The sequence below is a fragment of the Arvicanthis niloticus genome, chromosome 12, assembly GCF_011762505.2.
Source record: "Arvicanthis niloticus isolate mArvNil1 chromosome 12, mArvNil1.pat.X, whole genome shotgun sequence".
In the NCBI taxonomy this organism is placed as follows: domain Eukaryota; kingdom Metazoa; phylum Chordata; class Mammalia; order Rodentia; family Muridae; genus Arvicanthis; species Arvicanthis niloticus.
Window position 1 is genome coordinate 30,982,046 of NC_047669.1, and position 18,290 is coordinate 31,000,335.

The following is an 18,290-nucleotide window of genomic DNA, read 5'->3' on the forward strand; positions in this document are numbered from 1 at the left end:
AACTCTGCCTCAAAAAACCAAAAAAAAAAAAAAAAGGGGGGGGGGTTGTCATAAATTGTATCTTAATGTTTTAATACCGCAAGAGAACACATGAGTCATGCTTTGGCTTCTTTCTTTATCTTTCAGCTAATATCACTGCCATTTTCCCCTGTCCAGCTTAGTCATCCAACTATCGGCAGACTGGAGATGAAGATAAAGATAAAGATAAAAGAAATGAGGAAGACAAGTCACTCTTAAATTGGTGAACTCTGTAAACAAGTTTACCAAGCTGTAGTCACTGAGTCCACCCAGGAGGTTAAGATTTGTGTTTAGCAAGATTTTATCCCAGATGCGTGCTTTGGGGAGGACTCCTGCTTTGACCTTGTTGATTTCTATCCATATTTTGATGTCTGGTAAGTCTGACATTTTAAGAATTTTAGAAAATGAAATTGTCCTTGAGTTTAACTTTGGACTATGATAATCCTCCTGCCTCAGCCTCTTGAATTACAGGCATACATCTTTGTTGCAGGCTAATAGGACCAATTTAGCACTCTACTATTTACTTTTAAGTTGATTATTCTTGATAAATAGGTTTTCAACAAGAATTTTCTACAAATACCAAAGGATTATTCTATTAGTCATTGTCATGCATTTCAAGATGTGTGACTGCCTGAAAAATAAATGCTTTACTAGATTTCTTGCTTCATCCTTACAGTTGACTTGTATTGAGAAAGAAAAGGGGAGGGCAGAGGGGGATCTGAGAAGGGAAGCATTCAGCATAAAGTGGAGGCTCTGAGCTTAGCTAGGAGGGGGGCATCTTCCTCCACTATAACGGAAAGGGGGATGACCTGGTATGGATGCAGGTCAGTTTGTGCACTGGTGCCACAGATTATGGACTTTTTCTTAAAGCATTTGAAGTAAAAATGTTGGAAGTTACTAATAGGAGGGGGAAGCAGAGTCTGAAATAACCCTTATGAGGACAGGACAGCCGAGCCCACCAGCTACAGTGCTAGAGCTCTCTGCCTTAGCTCTGTCTCTCCAGAACCACAGTTTGCAAGCAGGCTAATCAATGTAAAAGCAAACTGACTTTTTTCAAATACAAAAATGCCAGCTGTTTCCTTCTTCTTTAATATGTATAAAGTATGTCTGAATTCAGGTACACCATTAACAAGCCTTTTTCAACAATTAAGAAAGCATGAGAGACCTTTGCATGAAATTAATTTAACCTTCATCTCCTTTGTTTTAGAAACTATATATACATGTATTTAGTGTGTGTGAATGTATGTCTGTATGTGGGGAGGGGAATGCACCTGTGACACAGCATTTGTGTGGGAGTCAGAAGTCAACTGTAGGAATTATTCTCTTTTTCACATGGCCCCTAGGGTTCAAAATCAGGTCCTCAGGTTTTGCCACATGTACCTTGGCTGCATTTCCTCTGAGCCATCTTACTGGCTCCCTAACCTTCTTAAATGTAGAGAATTGTTTTGTGACCCAGCACATAACAAATTTTGATAAATGTACGTAGGATACTTGAAAAAAAACATATTATTTATTTGGAACTGTTTTCATAAATGCCTCTTTGGTCATTATAATTATCATTTGGTTGTTAATTATATTATATTAATTATATTTATTATATCATGTCATTACCAAATTATTAATTATAATTAATCATATTTAAGTATATAATTAATTTATTAATTATATACAATTATATTATTATAATTAATTAATAAATATTAATAATATAATAAAGTTATTAATTATATTCATTAATATAATATAATATAATATAATATAATGCTTTTTAAAGTTTTGATTGCTCTATTCTCCGAGGAAGATGCACTGAAACCCCCATTAATGATTGTGAAACAATCCACATGTCTCTGTAATTTAGGTAAATTTTCCTTCATGTAGTTTGAAGGTTCATTACTAGGTATATATTTAATCATGGAAAGTAACATTGTACAATTTTTGAAATTACTAGTAATATTTTTGTTTTTCTGTTTTTAATGAGACTCTAGTTTCTTCCTTCCTCTTTCCTCTCATCTCCTTCCTTTCACTCTCCCCTGTTCTATGCAGGTAATATTTTGTCTCAATAATTTTTGGTGTAGTTATGTGGTATCTTACATTACTACTAGTAATGACCTGTGGGAACAGTATCAATAGAATGACATATGAAGTTGAGATTGCTCTTTCAAGTTCTATACAAATTGTGTTGGAATTTTGATAAAGATTGCAATGATCTCAAATCAGTTGAGATTTGTATAGAACTTGAAAGAGCAAAGACCTGTATGATTAGAATTTCAAGTCCCTGAAGAAGGAAACTGAAGGAGATATCAGAAGATGAAAAAATCTCCCATGCTCATGAATAGGTAGGATTAACAAAGTGAAAATGGCCATCTTACCAAAAACAATCTACAGATTCATTGCAATCTTTATCAAAATTCCAACACAATTTTATAGACTTTGAAAGAAACTAGTCTCATTATGGTTTCAGCTGACATTCATTCTAAAGCCAAGAAAAAAGCCAGGTCCAGAACTAAGTGTTTTAGTTAGGAGAGATGACAGAGGTTCTGGTTAGTCAACAAAATGATAGACTGGGTATTAGGTCTATCTTGCACCTTACTGACACAAATTGGTATAGTTATGCTCTAATTGTATTTTGAGAGAAAAGTTTTATTTTAACAGGAAGGGTGATATGTAGGAGGAGCTAAGGTGGGAAGGGTACCAAGAGGAAGAGAAGGAGTAAGGAGAAGAGGAGAAGAAGGAGAGAAGAAGCTAGGTGATGAGAGAGAGAAAGAGAGAGAAAGAGAGGGGGGATATGGAGGCAGTTGTTCACACGTCTTCACCAGCCAAAGATAGTTGATATATCTAGACTGGGTATTAGGTTACACTTCTGATTGAGCATTACCAAACCTATAAAGCCTTTGAGTAATATTTTTAAAAAAGTGTAGAAAAGCAAAACGAAAAAGAGGGCATGGGATAGGGGTTTCCTGGGGGGGGCACGAAGAGGAAAGGGGATGGCATCTGAAATGTAAATAAAATATCCAATAAAAATAAAAAAAAGATTGCAATGAATCTGTAGATTGCTTTTGGTAAGATGGCCATTTTCACTTTGTTAAGCCTACCTATCCATGAGCATGGGAGATCTTTTAATCTTCTGATATCTTCTTCAGTCATTGTAAAGGGTTCTGTTTTCCTAATTTCTTTCTTGGCCCTTTTATCATTAGTATAAGGGAATTCCTTTGAGTTAATTGTATAACCCTCAAGTTTTCAGTTCCATCTTCTTCATGATGCTCAAGCTGCTCCTCTCCTCTTTCTCACCTGTCTGATCACCACATTGTGATATTTGCACAATGTGATGGCTCCCACTAAAGGCTGGCAGGGCCCTGCGTGACAGTCTCCATCTATGCTGCCTGGCATGGCAGCAAGCAGGTGGGTGTCCATGCTCTGCTTGTGCTGTGTGATGGAAGGCAGGGCTGTAGGTGGCATTTTGGTCCACACTACTCTGTCTGTCATTATCCTCCTGTGCTGTGATGCTTAGATTTGTTTTGATATGATTTTTATGAGTGCTAGGCATAAGACAACATTAGTCACCAAGCCAGGCATCAACCTAGGATGAACAAAGGACTGCCATCAACTCTGCCCCGACTGATACAAGAACAACACTACATAGAAGATGTCTCTTGCCCTTTGCATGGGGAGAGGACAGGCTAATTTACATTCTGCTCAGCAGTATGTGAGGGCATCCATTTCTATATAATTATTTATATGTATTGTAATTGTTTTACTTTTCTTTTTGTTTCATTAAAATTTTTATTTAATTAAAATATTATTACATTATTTCTTTCTACCTCTTGTACCTTCAGCCTCTAATTGTTTTCTGAGTAACGTTATATCTGAGTGGATGTTTTTTAGCTGACATTCATTCTCACTATGTTTTAAATTTGCATTTCTCTGATGGCTAGTAATACTGAACATTTTTGTGTGCTTATTGTTCATTTGTATTCATTTTTGAGAACTGTCTACTCATTTCATTAACTTATTTGCTAATTGGGATATTTGATTTTTTTGTTACTTTATTGAATCCTTTGTATATTCTGTGTATTTGTCTGCTATCAGATACATAGTTAGTAAAGATTTCTCTCCCATTCTTTAGGCTATCTTTTAACTCAGTTGTTTCCCTTGTTGTACAGAAACTTCTTGACTTAAGTGAAATCTCTTGCCAATTGTTGGCCTTATTTCCTGAGTGCCTACCACATTTGACTATTGATGTATCTTGAACACATATTTCCTAAGTTACCAAAATTTTGTTTACTGCTATAGCTTGAATGTTTCTTTTACTTTTACCTCTAGCAGCACCAGGAGGTTTAGGTCTCATATTAATGTCTTTGGTCCACTTGGTCATTCATATATTGCTATATGAATGAGAGATAGGAGTCTGTTTTCATTCATCTACATAGGGACATCCAGTTTTCACAGTATGGTTTGTTTTCAAGGTTATGTTCCTCCCATGCATATATTTTAGCATCTTTGTTGAAAATCAAGTGGCTATATTGGCAATGCTGTTGATTAATCTCCACAAAAATGATTCTGGCTCTATTGCTAAAGAAAAAACCTATGTAACTCATGGAACATGGAGAAATCGGGCTGCTGCCTATCTAGAACCTACAACTCTACTGGCTATTGTTCATGGTACTGGAAGGTACTCTGCATGCTATCATAGGGAAAAGGTAACACTCCTAAATGGGATGTCTTCATCAAGTTTCTCCTTCCAAGGCTGCAGGAAGTCTGCTAAAGAGCAGACAGAAAAATAGCAAGAGCCAGTGGGGATGGAAGATTCCAAGGTAAATAAGGCCTTCTAGGCATGAGTTTAAACCAGATGGAGTCAGAGTGGTGAGAGGGGAGCTGGACAGAGGATCAACCCTAACCCAGAAGCTATCACCATGTGATAACTGCTCACAAAGGAAAAGAGTCTCACTGAGTATGTAACTACACTTAAGGGCAGGAACCATGTCCCACAACAGATGGTCAACACAACACAGAATCAATGGTAGTTTTGGAAGCATTTTGTATCATAATGCTTTGTCTGGTCATTTTGCCCTTATAGGTCTTTTATTTGTACATTATGCTTTCAGGTTTGGTCATTTTATGGGATTTCTGTGCATGACAATTTGAGTCTCTGTGTCTACATGAGTTCCTTGTGGTTTTTTTTTTTTTTTTTTGCTCTTTTTATCCAGTTTGTTTTTAGTTTACCTCATTTAATCATTATTTTTTAGATGTCTGCTGTTTGTGTTCTACTGAGAGTAAGAAAGGGTGTGGATTTGTGTAGGTTTGGAGGATCTAGGAGGAGTTAGAGAAGGGGAATAATAATTCTAATATATTTTATGAAAGAATTTATTTTCAATGAAAATCAAGTGGCTGTAGCTTTGTGGTTTATAATGTACCCTCTATTCTGAAGAAAGGAAAGAAAGAAGAAATGTATTCTTCCATCAACTGTCAGCCCTCTGCTTGCCCACACCCTTCCCAATCCACCACTTTCACTTTTTGTTTTAGGTTTTGGATTCATTTTGCTTTCACACACAATACCTTGGGTCACTCACCTTGTTGTACCTGGCTTATTCTGCTTAATAGCATGTCTTCTGATTCCACCCTTTTTTCAGCTGAATACGAATTTTTGTTGCTGTTTAACCCTTTTGTGCTCTTAATTGCAGAGTACCTGTACTTCCCTTGTCTCCTCTGATATTTAGCATAGGCACTCTTTGCTTTTGTTTGAAATGCACATTTATAATTAGTCAAATTTTACTATTAAAAACACACTAGCACTTCATAATAGTGTAGGTATCTTAGGATAACAAGAAAGTCTACTTTTTCTTTCCCGTGTCTTTAATTATTGCATAGAAAGCATGGAACTATCATAGGTCAATGATTCAGGAGCTGAATATGACATTTTTTTTTCTTATACAGCAGTGTATGTAGTCCAGGCTGGCCTCAAATTCACGATATGGCCAGCTGCTCTAACATCATGATTCTCTTATCTGCCCCTCTGTGCAATCAATCCTGGTTTTAGACCATTCTAATTGTGAACAATTCTATAGAACTCAAGGAAGATATAGAATGAGGAAAGAGCTCTTATCCTTCTCCTACCTGTTCTGCTTCATTTCTGCTGTTCAGTCACAAGGTAGAACAGCTGGAAGGAAGTGAAAGGATGAACTCTTTGTGATTCTGTTTCTAAAGTTTTTGGACAATGACTCTGTTTCTTCATCTGTGGGAAGTATTCATTATTGGTACAAAAAGCTTTACTTAGGGGATGAGATCTGGAGAAAGGAGTTTAATCAAGTCAGGTTATGTGGTATGACTACACTGGACCTAAACAGGGGCTGGAAGAAAAAAGGCAGGGCTACTGTAAATTATTTGGCAAAATAAAGTTACTCATGAATAGGAAACAACTGATTAAAATCTTATAGATGCAGTTTTCAAGATGTTGACATATCAGTGATGATAAAACTTTGAATTCCTGCTTACAATCATTTAAATATTTAAGCACTTGTATTTATATATTTTCTAGAGTCAAGTTGTACCGATAAGAATCAAATAACACAGAACAGTTCATCACCTATGGCAAAAGGTAATATTCTTACTCATCTTGTGGGAATGGAGATTCAGAAACAGTAACTAAGGCCTTGGCTGCTGGACAGATTTAGGATGAGTAGCAGAGTCTGGTGATGTAGTGTTATGGTGTGCGGGAACCTGAATGCCTGACTCTATAACTTTGCCATCTTAGAGTGAGTGACAGGAAGACTGTGGCATTAGCACCCTCCTAGATCTGAGTTGAAAAATTTCTTTCTTCATGTGATTAGGTGACCTTTATTTAACTGTGACTTATGAGGACTTGAGTACCCTAAAAAGGCAAGTGGCATTGATATAGGACAGTGGAGATGTTAATGTAATGTTTATTATAAGCAAGTCTTACTTGTAACAAGGTCTGTTCCTATTAAAATGGTGACATTACTGACTTTTGTCACAAGTGATCGTGACAGTAAATTTTGTTGAGTAATTACCACTCAGCAAAATTGTATCCACCATGGACTCTTTAAGTAAGTATAAAAGCAATGTAATGATTTATGGTGCAAGATGAGCGTAGCCCACATGCCTGAACCTTTACTTTATTTATTTATTTTTTTTATTTTTAAACATTTTATTTATTTTATATATATGATGAATACACTGTAGCTGTCTTCAGACACACCAGAAGAGGGCACCAGATCCCATTACAGATGGCTGTGAGCCACTATGTGGTTGCTGGGAATTGAACTCAGGACCTCTGGAAGAACAAGCAGTGCTCTTAGCCGCTGAGCCATCTCTCCATCCCCTGAACTTTTACTTTAGAAGATGAAAAATGTATTTAATTTTGATAGATTGAAGTACAGAAACAACGAAATGTGAGAAAAATCTACTATTGCTCTTATACTTCCATTAGTCAAGCATTGTTCTAGTGTAATTTCATATAGGTTACTGTGGATAGACCTAACTCACAAGGTTTCAAGGTTTGTTTTTCTCATTCTCTGTCTGTCTCTGTCTCTGTCTTCGTCTCTGTCTCTCTCTCTGTATCCAGTTACCACTACAGTGTCTGTACAGATGGGTACAAATGCTCTTCTCTGCTGCCCTTCTATTCCACTGACAAAAGCAGTATTAATAATATGGTTAATAAGACCCAAGGGCCAGCTTTCCTGCATAATGTACTACATAGTAGAAATAAGGGAGACCGATGAAACCAACTGTAGGAACAAGAGCATCGACTGGACCTTCACACCTGACCACAGTTCTGACCTCCAGATCAGTGCAGTGGCCCTCCAGCATGAAGGGAATTACTCATGTGAAATAACAACACCTCAAGGGAATTTCCTAAAAGGCTATGACCTCCAAGTGCTGGGTAAGGGACAATGTCACATATTGTGCTATTTCAGGACATCAATTTTAGTCAGAAAAAATGTTTTTGTAGCTTGTGACAAGGCTGAGTTTTTATTTCCTTTCCATCTCTACAGTGCCCCCTGAAGTAACCCACTTTCCAGGGAAAAATAGAACTGCAGTTTGTGAGGCAATTGCAGGCAAGCCTGCTGCACAGATCTCTTGGACTCCAGATGGGGATTGTGTCACTGAGAATGAATCACACAGCAATGGCACTGTGACTGTCAGGAGCACATGCCACTGGGAGCAGAACAATGTGTCTGCTGTGTCCTGCTGGGTCTCTCATTTGACTGGTAACCAGACTCTGTTCATAGAACTGAATCAAGGTGAGCATCTTTTTTTTAAAAAGGAGAAATAATTGATATTTAATTTATTCTTCCATGAAAGATAAATGTTTTAACTTTATTTTGTTTGTGACAAATAAAGTAGCTAAAACCTGTTTATGGAAAAAAGAGTAAAATCAGGATAACAACCAAAGCAGAAAACATGAAGCTGTTTGCTAGGTCCTCAGACCCGCCCTAACCTATCTCACCTGGAGAGAGGTTGGTGCGGCCCATAGTGTGTTGGCCTCTAGGGTTAGTCTAGGCTGTGTCAAGTTGACAGAGTTAACTAGGACAACAAACACACTTTAGACACTAATAGCAAGTTTTTGTCATTGCCTGCACTTCTTATCAAGTATCTATAAATTCTGGATGTTTTCATAATTCACTTAACAGGTTCAGTGATTTGCTAAAATGGTTCACAAAACTGAAGAAGGCACCTTGTTTACTATACTGGTTTAATATAAAGACTTCAATACAGAGATAGTCATATTGGAGAGATCCATAGGATCCTTTATGGAGGAGGGAATATAGAGCTTCATGCCATCTCAGTGATTGCTGTGCTCCCAGGTCCTAGATGTATCCCCATACAGAAGCTGCTCAAACTGTCCTATTTAGGATTTATATTAAGATTTTGTTACATAGTCATGAGGGTTAATCCTTGATCATTGGCGATTAACTCAATCTCCAGCCATTCTTTCTACACAAGAGGTTAAGTGGTTATGACTGTGGTAGTAAAGGGCTCCAAGTCCTAACTGTCTAATTACAATTTAGTCTTTCTTGTGATTGCCCCTAACCATGAAACTCTATAAGAGTTTCTAGACACCAGTCATTTTCTTGGCATACTAAAGTTATTTTTATTTTGTTGGCAATTATTTTAGGACCTATCTTTCAGTAGATGGAAAACAAAGACCATAGATGAATTTCATCTTTTAATTTTTAGTTTTTTAATATATTATCTCTATAAATAGTCCTGGTTGTCTTACAGCCTGTAAGTATGTTTTTATTATGAATTTGCCTTGCTGTCCCCATATTAGTGCAACTCTCATATCTCTTTAGAGAAAGTTGCTTTTTTCAGAGAAAAGTGGTTAAAGCAGAAACTCTCAATTTGTCAAGGAAGAAAAAAAGCAGAAATACTGTAAAAGTCACCAATCAGGTGAAAATCAGAGAAAAAAGCATTTGGACATGACAGGATCTCCAAATTTATAAAGTCATAGCAATGGAGTTTTTTGTAGAGGACCCAAACAAGACCAAGCCAGTCAATATTCCAACACAGAGTGGAAAGGGACTCATTAGTCCCGCTCTGCCAACTGAGAAGCTATGGACAGTTAATAGTTTCTTGAGGACAGAGAGTCAGTCAGTTGTCTCTAAGAGTATTGCTCCTGTTAGGCTCCAACCCAGGAATATATAGACAATATATACTGAAGCCACTGGGCTATTAAAAAATAGACACAAAATTTGTGAGGTAACAAAGTGGGGCATGGATCAGGCAGGAGTTAGCGGAGGAGTTAGATGTGAATATGATCACAGTACTTTGTGTGAAATTCTTACTTTTTTTAAATGAAAAGGAAATTATTTCTTTCAAAAGACATAATTTTTTTTTGTATAAAAGATGCATCATTCAGACAGAGGATTTAGAGGATCTTAGCTGATTTCACCTGAAAACATCTTCCCAAATGAGTTAACTTTCCTAGTCACCAAAGAGACTGTGGAAGGTGACTAAAGTGTGAAGCAACAGGTAGTACCACCTAACTAGCTGTGAAGCTTACAAACCATAGCAATGACCAGCAAGGTTGGTCCCTAAAATGTGATAGTGGCAATCAAATTGTGGCAGACACCAACAGCTGTCTAATTGTGTCTAAGGCTCACTCGAGAGGATGAAAATCATAGCTGGTACTGGAGACCCAGCTAGTGACTCAAAGTGTTAGTGACGGAATTGATGTCAGAGAGGAATCCGTCACAGCCCTCCTCTAATCCACCACAATGCCTATCTAAGTTCTACTGTATACTCACCAATAAGCACGGCTCTTAACTCTTACCAAAAAAGCTCCTATTTGCAATAGAAAACATCACAGAACACCACAAATGTTCAAAATGCACAGAACACAGATCATAGGCTGTTTAGCTCCATGGATACATGCACAACACAGTTCCTACCTTTAATGCTCAGGGAATATTTTAGAATAGGAAACACAAATACAATAAAAGCTAGAGAAGCAGGAAATCTGTGGGAAGATTGTGTCTCCTAGAAATGTCACGGAAGCTTCAGCCATGAAACCTCAATAGTATAGCTGCCCAAACAAGACCTGAACAATAGACATGCAAACATGGAAGGGGAAATCTTACTAGGCCTCACATTTAGATAAAGAACTACAGTTAACTAAGTGTGCTAAGAGTGGGAGAAGCAGTCTTTCCTCAGGGATGGCCCCGTAATTGGTATTTTCATATCATGTATAAATAGGCAACAGTAACACTTTAGAAGGATGAAGCCAGGAATTTGTGAGGGAGCATTGGTAGGTGGTGGGACCTGGGGGAGGGTGGAGGAAGGAAGAAGACAGAATGGATAATGTAATTATATTTTCCTGAAAATAAAATAAAATTTGCATGTTTTGTCTATTTAATTCTATGTATTAACAATATTTCGTGTGAATTTCATATATATATATATATATATATATATATATATATATATATATATATATATATATATATGTTTCAGATGTAATCCCCTTTTCCCCCACTCAGGAATCCTCTATCTCATCCCCTTCCTTTTGCTTCTATGAGGATAATCCTCCACCCAACCTCCCACTCTCACCTCCCCATGCATGTTTTCTTTTACATTGGGGCATCTAGCCTTCACTGGACCAAGAATTTCCTTACCCACCTATGCCTGACACTGTCATTCTCCCCTACATATACAGCTGGAGCCATAGGTCCCTCCCTATTTGCTCCCAGGATGGTGGTTTAGACCCTGTGAGCTCTGGTTGGATAGTATTGTTGCTTTCCTCATGGGGCCGAAAACCCTTTCAGCTCCTTTAACCTTCTCTCTTACTCCTTCATTGGGAACCCTATGATCAGCTCAATGATTAGCTGTGAGCTTCCACCTCTGTATATATCAGGCTCTGGGAGACCTCTAAGGAGACAGCTATATCAAGCTCCTGTCAGCATGTACTTCCTGACATCCACATCAGCGTCTACCTTTGGTGAATGCACAAGGGATGGATACTCCAGTGGAACAGTCTCTGGGTGGCCCCTCCTTCAGTTTCTGTCCCACGCTTTGTCTCCATATTGCTCCCATGAGTATTTTGTTACCCCTTCTAAGAAGGGCCAAAGCACCCACACTTTGGTCTTCCTTGTTCATGATCTTCATGTGGTTTGTGAGTTGTATCTTGGATATTTTGAGCTTTTGTGCTAATATCCAACTATCAGTGAGTACCTACCATGTGTGTTCTTTTGTGATTGGGTTACATCAGTCAGGATGATATTTTCTAGTTCCATCCATTTGCCTAAATATTTCTCAAATTCATTGTTTTAAATAGCTGAGTAATATTCCATTATGTAAATGTACCACATTTTTTGTATCCATTCCTCTGTTGAAGGACATCTGGGTTCTTTGTAGCTTCTGGCTATTATAAATAAGGCTGCTATGAACATAGTAGAGCATATGTCCTTGTTATATGTTGAAGCATCTTCTGGGTATATGCCCAGGAGTGGTATAGCTGGGTCCACAGGTAGTGCTATGTTCAATTTTCTGAGGAACCACCAGACTGATTTCCAGAGTGGTTGTACCAGTTTGCAACCCCACCAACAATGGAGGACTGTTCCTATTTCTCCACATCCTCGCCAACATCTGCGATCACCTGAGTTTTTGGTCTTGGCCATTGTGACTGGTGTAAGGTGGTATCTCAGGGTTGTTTTGATTTGCATTTTTCTGATGACTAAGGATATTGGACATTTTTTTTAGGTGCTTCTTGGCCATTCGAGTTTCCTCAGTTGAGAATTCTTTGTTTAGCTTTGTACCCCATTTTTAATAGTGTTAGGAGTCTAATTTCTTGAGTTCTTTGTATATATTGGATATTAGCCCTCTATCGAATGTAGGATTGGTAATGATCTTTTCCCAATTGTTGGGAAAATTGTTGGTTGCTGTTTTGTACTATTGACAGTGTCCTTTGCCTTACAGAAGCTTTGCAATTTTATGAGGTCTCATTTGTCAATTCTTGATCTTAGAGCATGAGCCATTGGTGTTCTGTTCAGGAACTTTCCCCCTGTACCTAGATATTCTAGGGTCTTCCCCACCTTCTCTTCTACTAGTTCTGTGTATCTGGTTTCATGTGAAGTTCCTTTATCCATGTGGACTTGAGCTTTGTACAAGGGGATAGGAATGGATTAATTTGCATTCTTCTACATGTTGTCCTCCAGTTGAACCAGCACCATTTGTTGAAAATGCTGTCCTGTTTCCACTGGACAGTTTTAGTTCCTTTGTCAAAGAACAAGTGATCATAGGTGTGTGGGTTCATTTCTGGATCTTCAATTCTATTCCATTGATCTTCCTGCCTATCTCTGTACCAATACTATGCATTTTTTTTTTTTTTTTTATCACTATTGCTCTGTAGTACAGCTTGAGGTCAGGGATGGTGATTCCTCCAGAAGTTCTTTTATTGTTGAGAATAGTTTTCAATATCCTGGTTTTTTTGTTATTCCAAAAAAAAAATTGCAAATTGCTCTTTCTATCTCTATGAAGAATTGATTTAGAATTTTGATAGAGAGTGCATCAAATCTGTAGATTGCTTTTGTCAAGATGGCTATTTTTACTATATTAATTCTGCTAATCCATGAGCATGGGAGATCTTTCCATGTTCTGAGATCTTCTTTGATCTCTTTCTTCAGAGACTTGAAGTTCTTGTCATACAGATCTTTCACTTGCTTGTTTAGATTCACACCGAGGTATTTTATATTATTTGCAACTATTGTGAAGCATGTCATTTCTCTTTATCCATTGAGTAGAGGAAGGCTACTGATTTGTTTAAGTTGATTTTATATCCAGCCACTTTGCTGAAGTTGTTTATCAGGTTTAGGAGTTCTCTGGTGGAAGTTTTAGGGTCACTTAAGTATACTATCATATCATCTGCAAATAGTGATATTTTGACTTCTTCCTTTTTTTCTTTTCTCTTTCTTTCTTTCTTTCTTTCTTTCTTTCTTTCTTTCTTTCTTTCTTTCTTTCTTTCTTTCTTTCTTTCTTTCTTTCTTTCTTTCTTTCTTTTGGTTTTTCGAGACAGGGTTTCTCTGTATAGCCTTGGCTGTCCTGGAACTCACTCGGTAGACCAGACTGGCCTCGAACTCGACTTCTTCCTTTCTTATTTGTATTCCTTTGACTTCCTTTTGTTGTCTAATTGCTCTGGCTAGGACTTCCTGTACTATATTGAGTAGGTAGGGAGAGAGTGGGCAGCCTATCTAGTACCTGATTTTAGTGGGAATGCTTCAAGTTTCTCTCTATTTAGTTTGATGTTGGCCCCTGGCTTGTATATTGCTTTTACTATATTTAGGTATGGTCCTTGAATTCCCAATCTTTCCAAGACTTTTACCATGATGGGATGTTGAATTCTGTAAAATGTTTTCTCAGCATCTAGTGAGATGATCATGTGATATTTTTTCTTTGAGTTTGCTTATGTAGTGATTTATGTTAATGAATTTCCGAATATTGAAGCATTCCTGCATTCCTGGGATAAAGCCTACTAGATCATGATGGATGACTGTTTTGATGTGTTATTGGATTAGGTTTACCAGAGTTTTATTGAGTATTTTTGTATCGATATTCATAAGGGAGATTGGTCTCATGCTCTCTTTCTTTGTTCTGTCTTTATGTGGTTTAGGTATGAGCGTGATTCTGGCTTCATGAAATGAATTGGGTAGTGTTCTTTCTGTTTCTATTTTGTGGAGTAGTTTGAAGAGAATTGGTATTAGGTCTTTCTTGAAGGTCTGATAGAATTCTGCACTAAAACCATCTGGTCCTGAGCTTTTTTGGTGGGGAGACTTTTAATGACTGCTCCTGTTTATTTAGGGGTTATGGGACTGTTTAGATGGTTCATCTTCTACTGTTTAACTTTGGTACCTGGTATCTGTGTAGAAAGTTATTCATTTCATCCAGATTTTCTAGTTTTGTTGAGTATAGGCTTTGTAGTAGGATCTGATGATTTTTTGAATTTCCTCAGTTTCTGTTGTTTTGTCTCCCTTTTCAGTTCTAATTTTATTAATTTGTATACTGTCTCTGTGCCCTCTGGTTTATCTGGCTAAGGGCTTATCTATCTTGTTGATTTTCTCAAAGAACCAGCTCCTGGTCTTATTGATTCTTTGTATAGTTCTTTTTGTTTCTACTTGGTTGATTTCAGCCCTGAGTTTGACTATTATCTGCTATCCATTCCTCTTGGGTGTTTTTGCCTCCTTTTATTCTAGAGCTTTCAGGTGAGCTGTCAAGTTGTTAGTGTATGCTCTCTCCAGTTCCTTTTTGTAAGCACCTAGAGCTATGAGTTTTTCTCTTAGCACTGCTTTTATGGAGTCACAAAATTTTGGTATAATGTATCCTCATTTTCATTAAAATCTAAAACGTCTTTAATTTCTTTCTTTATTTCTTGACGAAGTCATCATTGAGTAGAGCATTGTTCAGTTTCTATGTGTATGTGGGTTTTCCATTGTTTTTGTCATTATTGAAGACCAGCCTTAGTTCGTGGTGATCTGATTGGATGCAAAGGGTTATTTCAATCTTTTTGTACCTGTTGAGGCGTGTTTTGTGACCATTATATAATGTGTTATGGAGAAGGTACCATGAGGTGCTGAGAAAAAGGTATATTCTTTTGTTTTAGGATGAAATGTTCTATAGATATCTGTTAAATCCATTTGGTTCATAACTTCTGTTAATTTCATTGTGTCCCTGCTTAGTTTCTGTTTCCATGATCTGTCCATTGCTGTGAGTGGGGTGTTGATATCCTCCACTATTATTGTGTGAGGTGCAATGTGTGTTTTGATTGTTAATAAAGTTTTTTTTTAATGCATGGGTGCCCTTGCATTTGGAACATAGATGTTTAGAATTGAGAGTTCATCTTGGTACATTTTTTTTGATAAGTATGAAGTGTCCTTCTTTATCATTTTTGATTACTTTTGGTTAAAAGTTGATTTTACTTGATTTTAGAATGGTACTCCAGCTTGCTTCTTGGGACCATTTGCTTGGAAAATTTTATTCCATCCTTTTACTCTAAGGTAGTGTCTGTCTTTTTCACTGAGGTGCGTTTTTTGTATGCAGCAAAATTCTGGGTCCTGTTTATGTATCCAGTCTGTTAGTTTACGTCTTTTTATTGGAGAGTTGAGTCCATTGATATTAAGAGATATTAAGGAAAAATGATTGCTGCTTCATGTTATTTTTGTTATTAAAGGTGGAATTATGTTTGTGTAGCTTTCTTCTTTTAGGGTTGTTGGAAGATTACTTTCATGCTTTTTCTAGGTTGTAGTTTCCCTCCTTGTGTTGGAGTTTTCCATCAATTATTCTTTGTAGTGCTGGATTTTGGGAAGATATTGTGTAAATTTGATTTTGTCATGGAATATATTTGTTTCTCCATCTATGGTAATTGAGAGATTTGCTGGGTATAGTAGTCTGGGCTGGCATTTGTGATCTCTTAGGGTCTGCATGATATCTGTTCAGGATCTTTAGGCTTTTACAGTCTCTGGTGAGAAGTCTGGTGTAATTCTTATAGGTCTGCCTTTATATGTTACTTTACCTTTTTCCCTTACTGCTTTTAGTATTTTTTCTTTGTTTTGTGCATTTGATGTTTTGATTATTATGTGATGGCAGGGATTTCTTTTTTGGTCTAGTCTGTTTGGGGTTTTGTAGGCTTCTTGTATGTTCATGGACATTTCTTTCTTTAGGTTAAGGAAGTTTTCCTCTACAATTTTGTTGAAGATGTTTACTGGCCCTTTAAGTTGGGAATCTTCACTCTAATTTATACCTATTATCCTTAGGTTTGGTTTTCTCGTTGTGTCCTGGATTTCCTGGATTTTTGGGGTGAAGAGCTTTTTGCATTTTACATTTTCTTTGACAGTTGTGTCAATGTTTTCCATAGTATCTCTCTTTTATCTCTTGCATTCTATTGGTGATGCTTGCGTCTATGACTCCTGATTTCTTTTCTAGATTTTCAATCTCCAGGGTAGTCTCCCTTTGAGCTTTCTGTATTGCTTCTGCTTTCATTTTTAGATCCTAGATGGTTTTGTTTAATTCCCTCACCAGTTTGGTTGGATTTTCTTGCAGTTCTTTAAGGGATTTTTGTATTTCCTTTTAAAGGGCTTCTACCTGTTTACCTGTGTTCTCTTGTATTTCTTTAACAGAGTTGTTTTTGTCCTTCTTAAAGTCCTCTATCATCATCATGAGAAGTGATTTTAAATCTGAATCTTGCTTTTCTGGTGTGTGGCGTATCCAGGACTTACTATGCTGGTAGGACCCCATTCTGATTATGTCAGGTTTCATTGGTTTCTCTTGATTATGTTCATGGGCTTGCCTTTTGCCATCTGGTTAACTCTAGTGCTACCTTCACTTACTGTCTCTGACTGGAGCCTGTCTTTCCAGTTATCTTGCTTGTGTTAGATTTCCTTAGAGTCCAGATGTCTCTGTGATCCTTAGCTCCTTGGTGGAAGAACTTCTGTGACTCAGGATGCCTCTGCAATAATGAAATCCTGCTGTTCTGAGTTCAGTGGTTCCTCTAGGATGGCTCAGGATATGGTGTCCACTGCTCTGAGTGCAGTGGTTCCTCTAGAATGGATCTGGATATGGTGTGTTCCTGGGAACAGACCAGCAAGGTATGTGCCCCAGCCAAAAGGACCAAGTGATGGGCAGAAGCAATTTCTTTATTTTAAAATAGGCTAATGCCTATCAAGAACAAAAAGCTATATTTGATTTCTAAACTTGATTATGAAATAATGGTATGAGACATATCTGAATTATATACTTCATAAGGTTTTCTGAATTTAATATTCTTCTAAAAGTTTCAGACTATTTTAAAAGTGTTTTAAAGTTGCTAGCCTTTAGTTTCTTGCTTAGAGGTATTATTGAACTGACCTGACATTTTACGTTTGCCTGTATTTGAAGGTACCATCAGCACTGCAGCTTCCTTGCTTACCATTCTGTATGTGAAAATGGCCCTTTTGGGGATTATTCTTCTCATCGTAGGATTTACTTTCTTCCAGAAGAGACATTACACTAGGTAGGACTGAAAACTAATGTATTAAGACTCATTAAAAAGAAACATTTGTTATAAGTTTGAGTTCACAGTGGACTCGGAAATTATGTTTTGTGCCTCTGCTGTGGGTGCTCCTTCAGTCCTTCTTCTGCAGCAAGCCTTTGTAAACAACAGTGCCCAGGCATAGGTGTTTACATTTCTAGTGAGAGATTCTGCCTTGCTACAGTTCTGATCTAGGAGGGAATTATCCTGGTCCCATAGTTGAGGATTCTACAGCAGAACTGAAGTTGCTGAAACATTACAAGTGTTTGTTTAAAACTTTATTGACTTCTGTTCATTTTGGCTTAATTGTTACATGTGTAATTTGTTTTTTGTTTTTGTGTATTTCTAGAACATGAATATTCATATTTCTGGAAGTCCATTAGTCTGAGGATACAATACAAGAGAACAACCCTTTGAGATCAACTGTCTTGTTGAAATCCAGATTACCTGTCTCTATGTCTTCATGTTTGTTAGAATTCAAACTACAGTTGTCAATCGTGCAGTATGACCATGTAGGCAAAAGCATGGTGCTTACCATCAGATATGCTGTGAATGACTCAACTACACTCTCCCTTCTCCACTTCTCAGGACGATGGAAAAATGGCTTAGGAAAAGGAGAACAAGAGTGCTTGGTGGTTTTTCTTCACCTAAGTTCCTCAGGAGTGGCTTCCATCAACTTCTTGTTCCCAGGCTCATTTTACATGATTATAAAAGTTGCATTGTCAGTACCATGACAAGCAACATTTTCAAGTCAGCCACT

General features: G+C 37.3%; 1 protein-coding gene across 1 annotated transcript; it reads left to right on the forward strand.

Annotated features, from left to right (window-relative positions):
- The first annotated feature begins 281 nt into the window (after nucleotides 1–281).
- Nucleotides 282–17,516, forward strand: LOC117718171 (cell surface glycoprotein CD200 receptor 2-like). Its single transcript, XM_034515709.2, has 4 exons — nucleotides 282–392; nucleotides 7,598–7,915; nucleotides 8,028–8,276; nucleotides 17,398–17,516. Exons 1-4 carry the CDS (start codon nucleotides 329–331, stop codon nucleotides 17,514–17,516), a joined length of 750 nt encoding a protein of 249 aa, XP_034371600.1. The 5' UTR covers nucleotides 282–328.
- The last annotated feature ends 774 nt before the right edge of the window (nucleotides 17,517–18,290 follow it).

Bases quoted from the DNA above. Each gene is read 5' to 3' on its own strand.
- LOC117718171 (XM_034515709.2), top strand. From the start codon at position 329: ATGCGTGCTTTGGGGAGGACTCCTGCTTTGACCTTGTTGATTTCTATC. The intron at 393-7,597 runs GTAAGTCTGACA...CTCTGTATCCAG, and splicing joins TATCCATATTTTGATGTCTG to TTACCACTACAGTGTCTGTA. The intron at 8,277-17,397 runs GTGAGCATCTTT...CTGTATTTGAAG, and splicing joins GTTCATAGAACTGAATCAAG to GTACCATCAGCACTGCAGCT.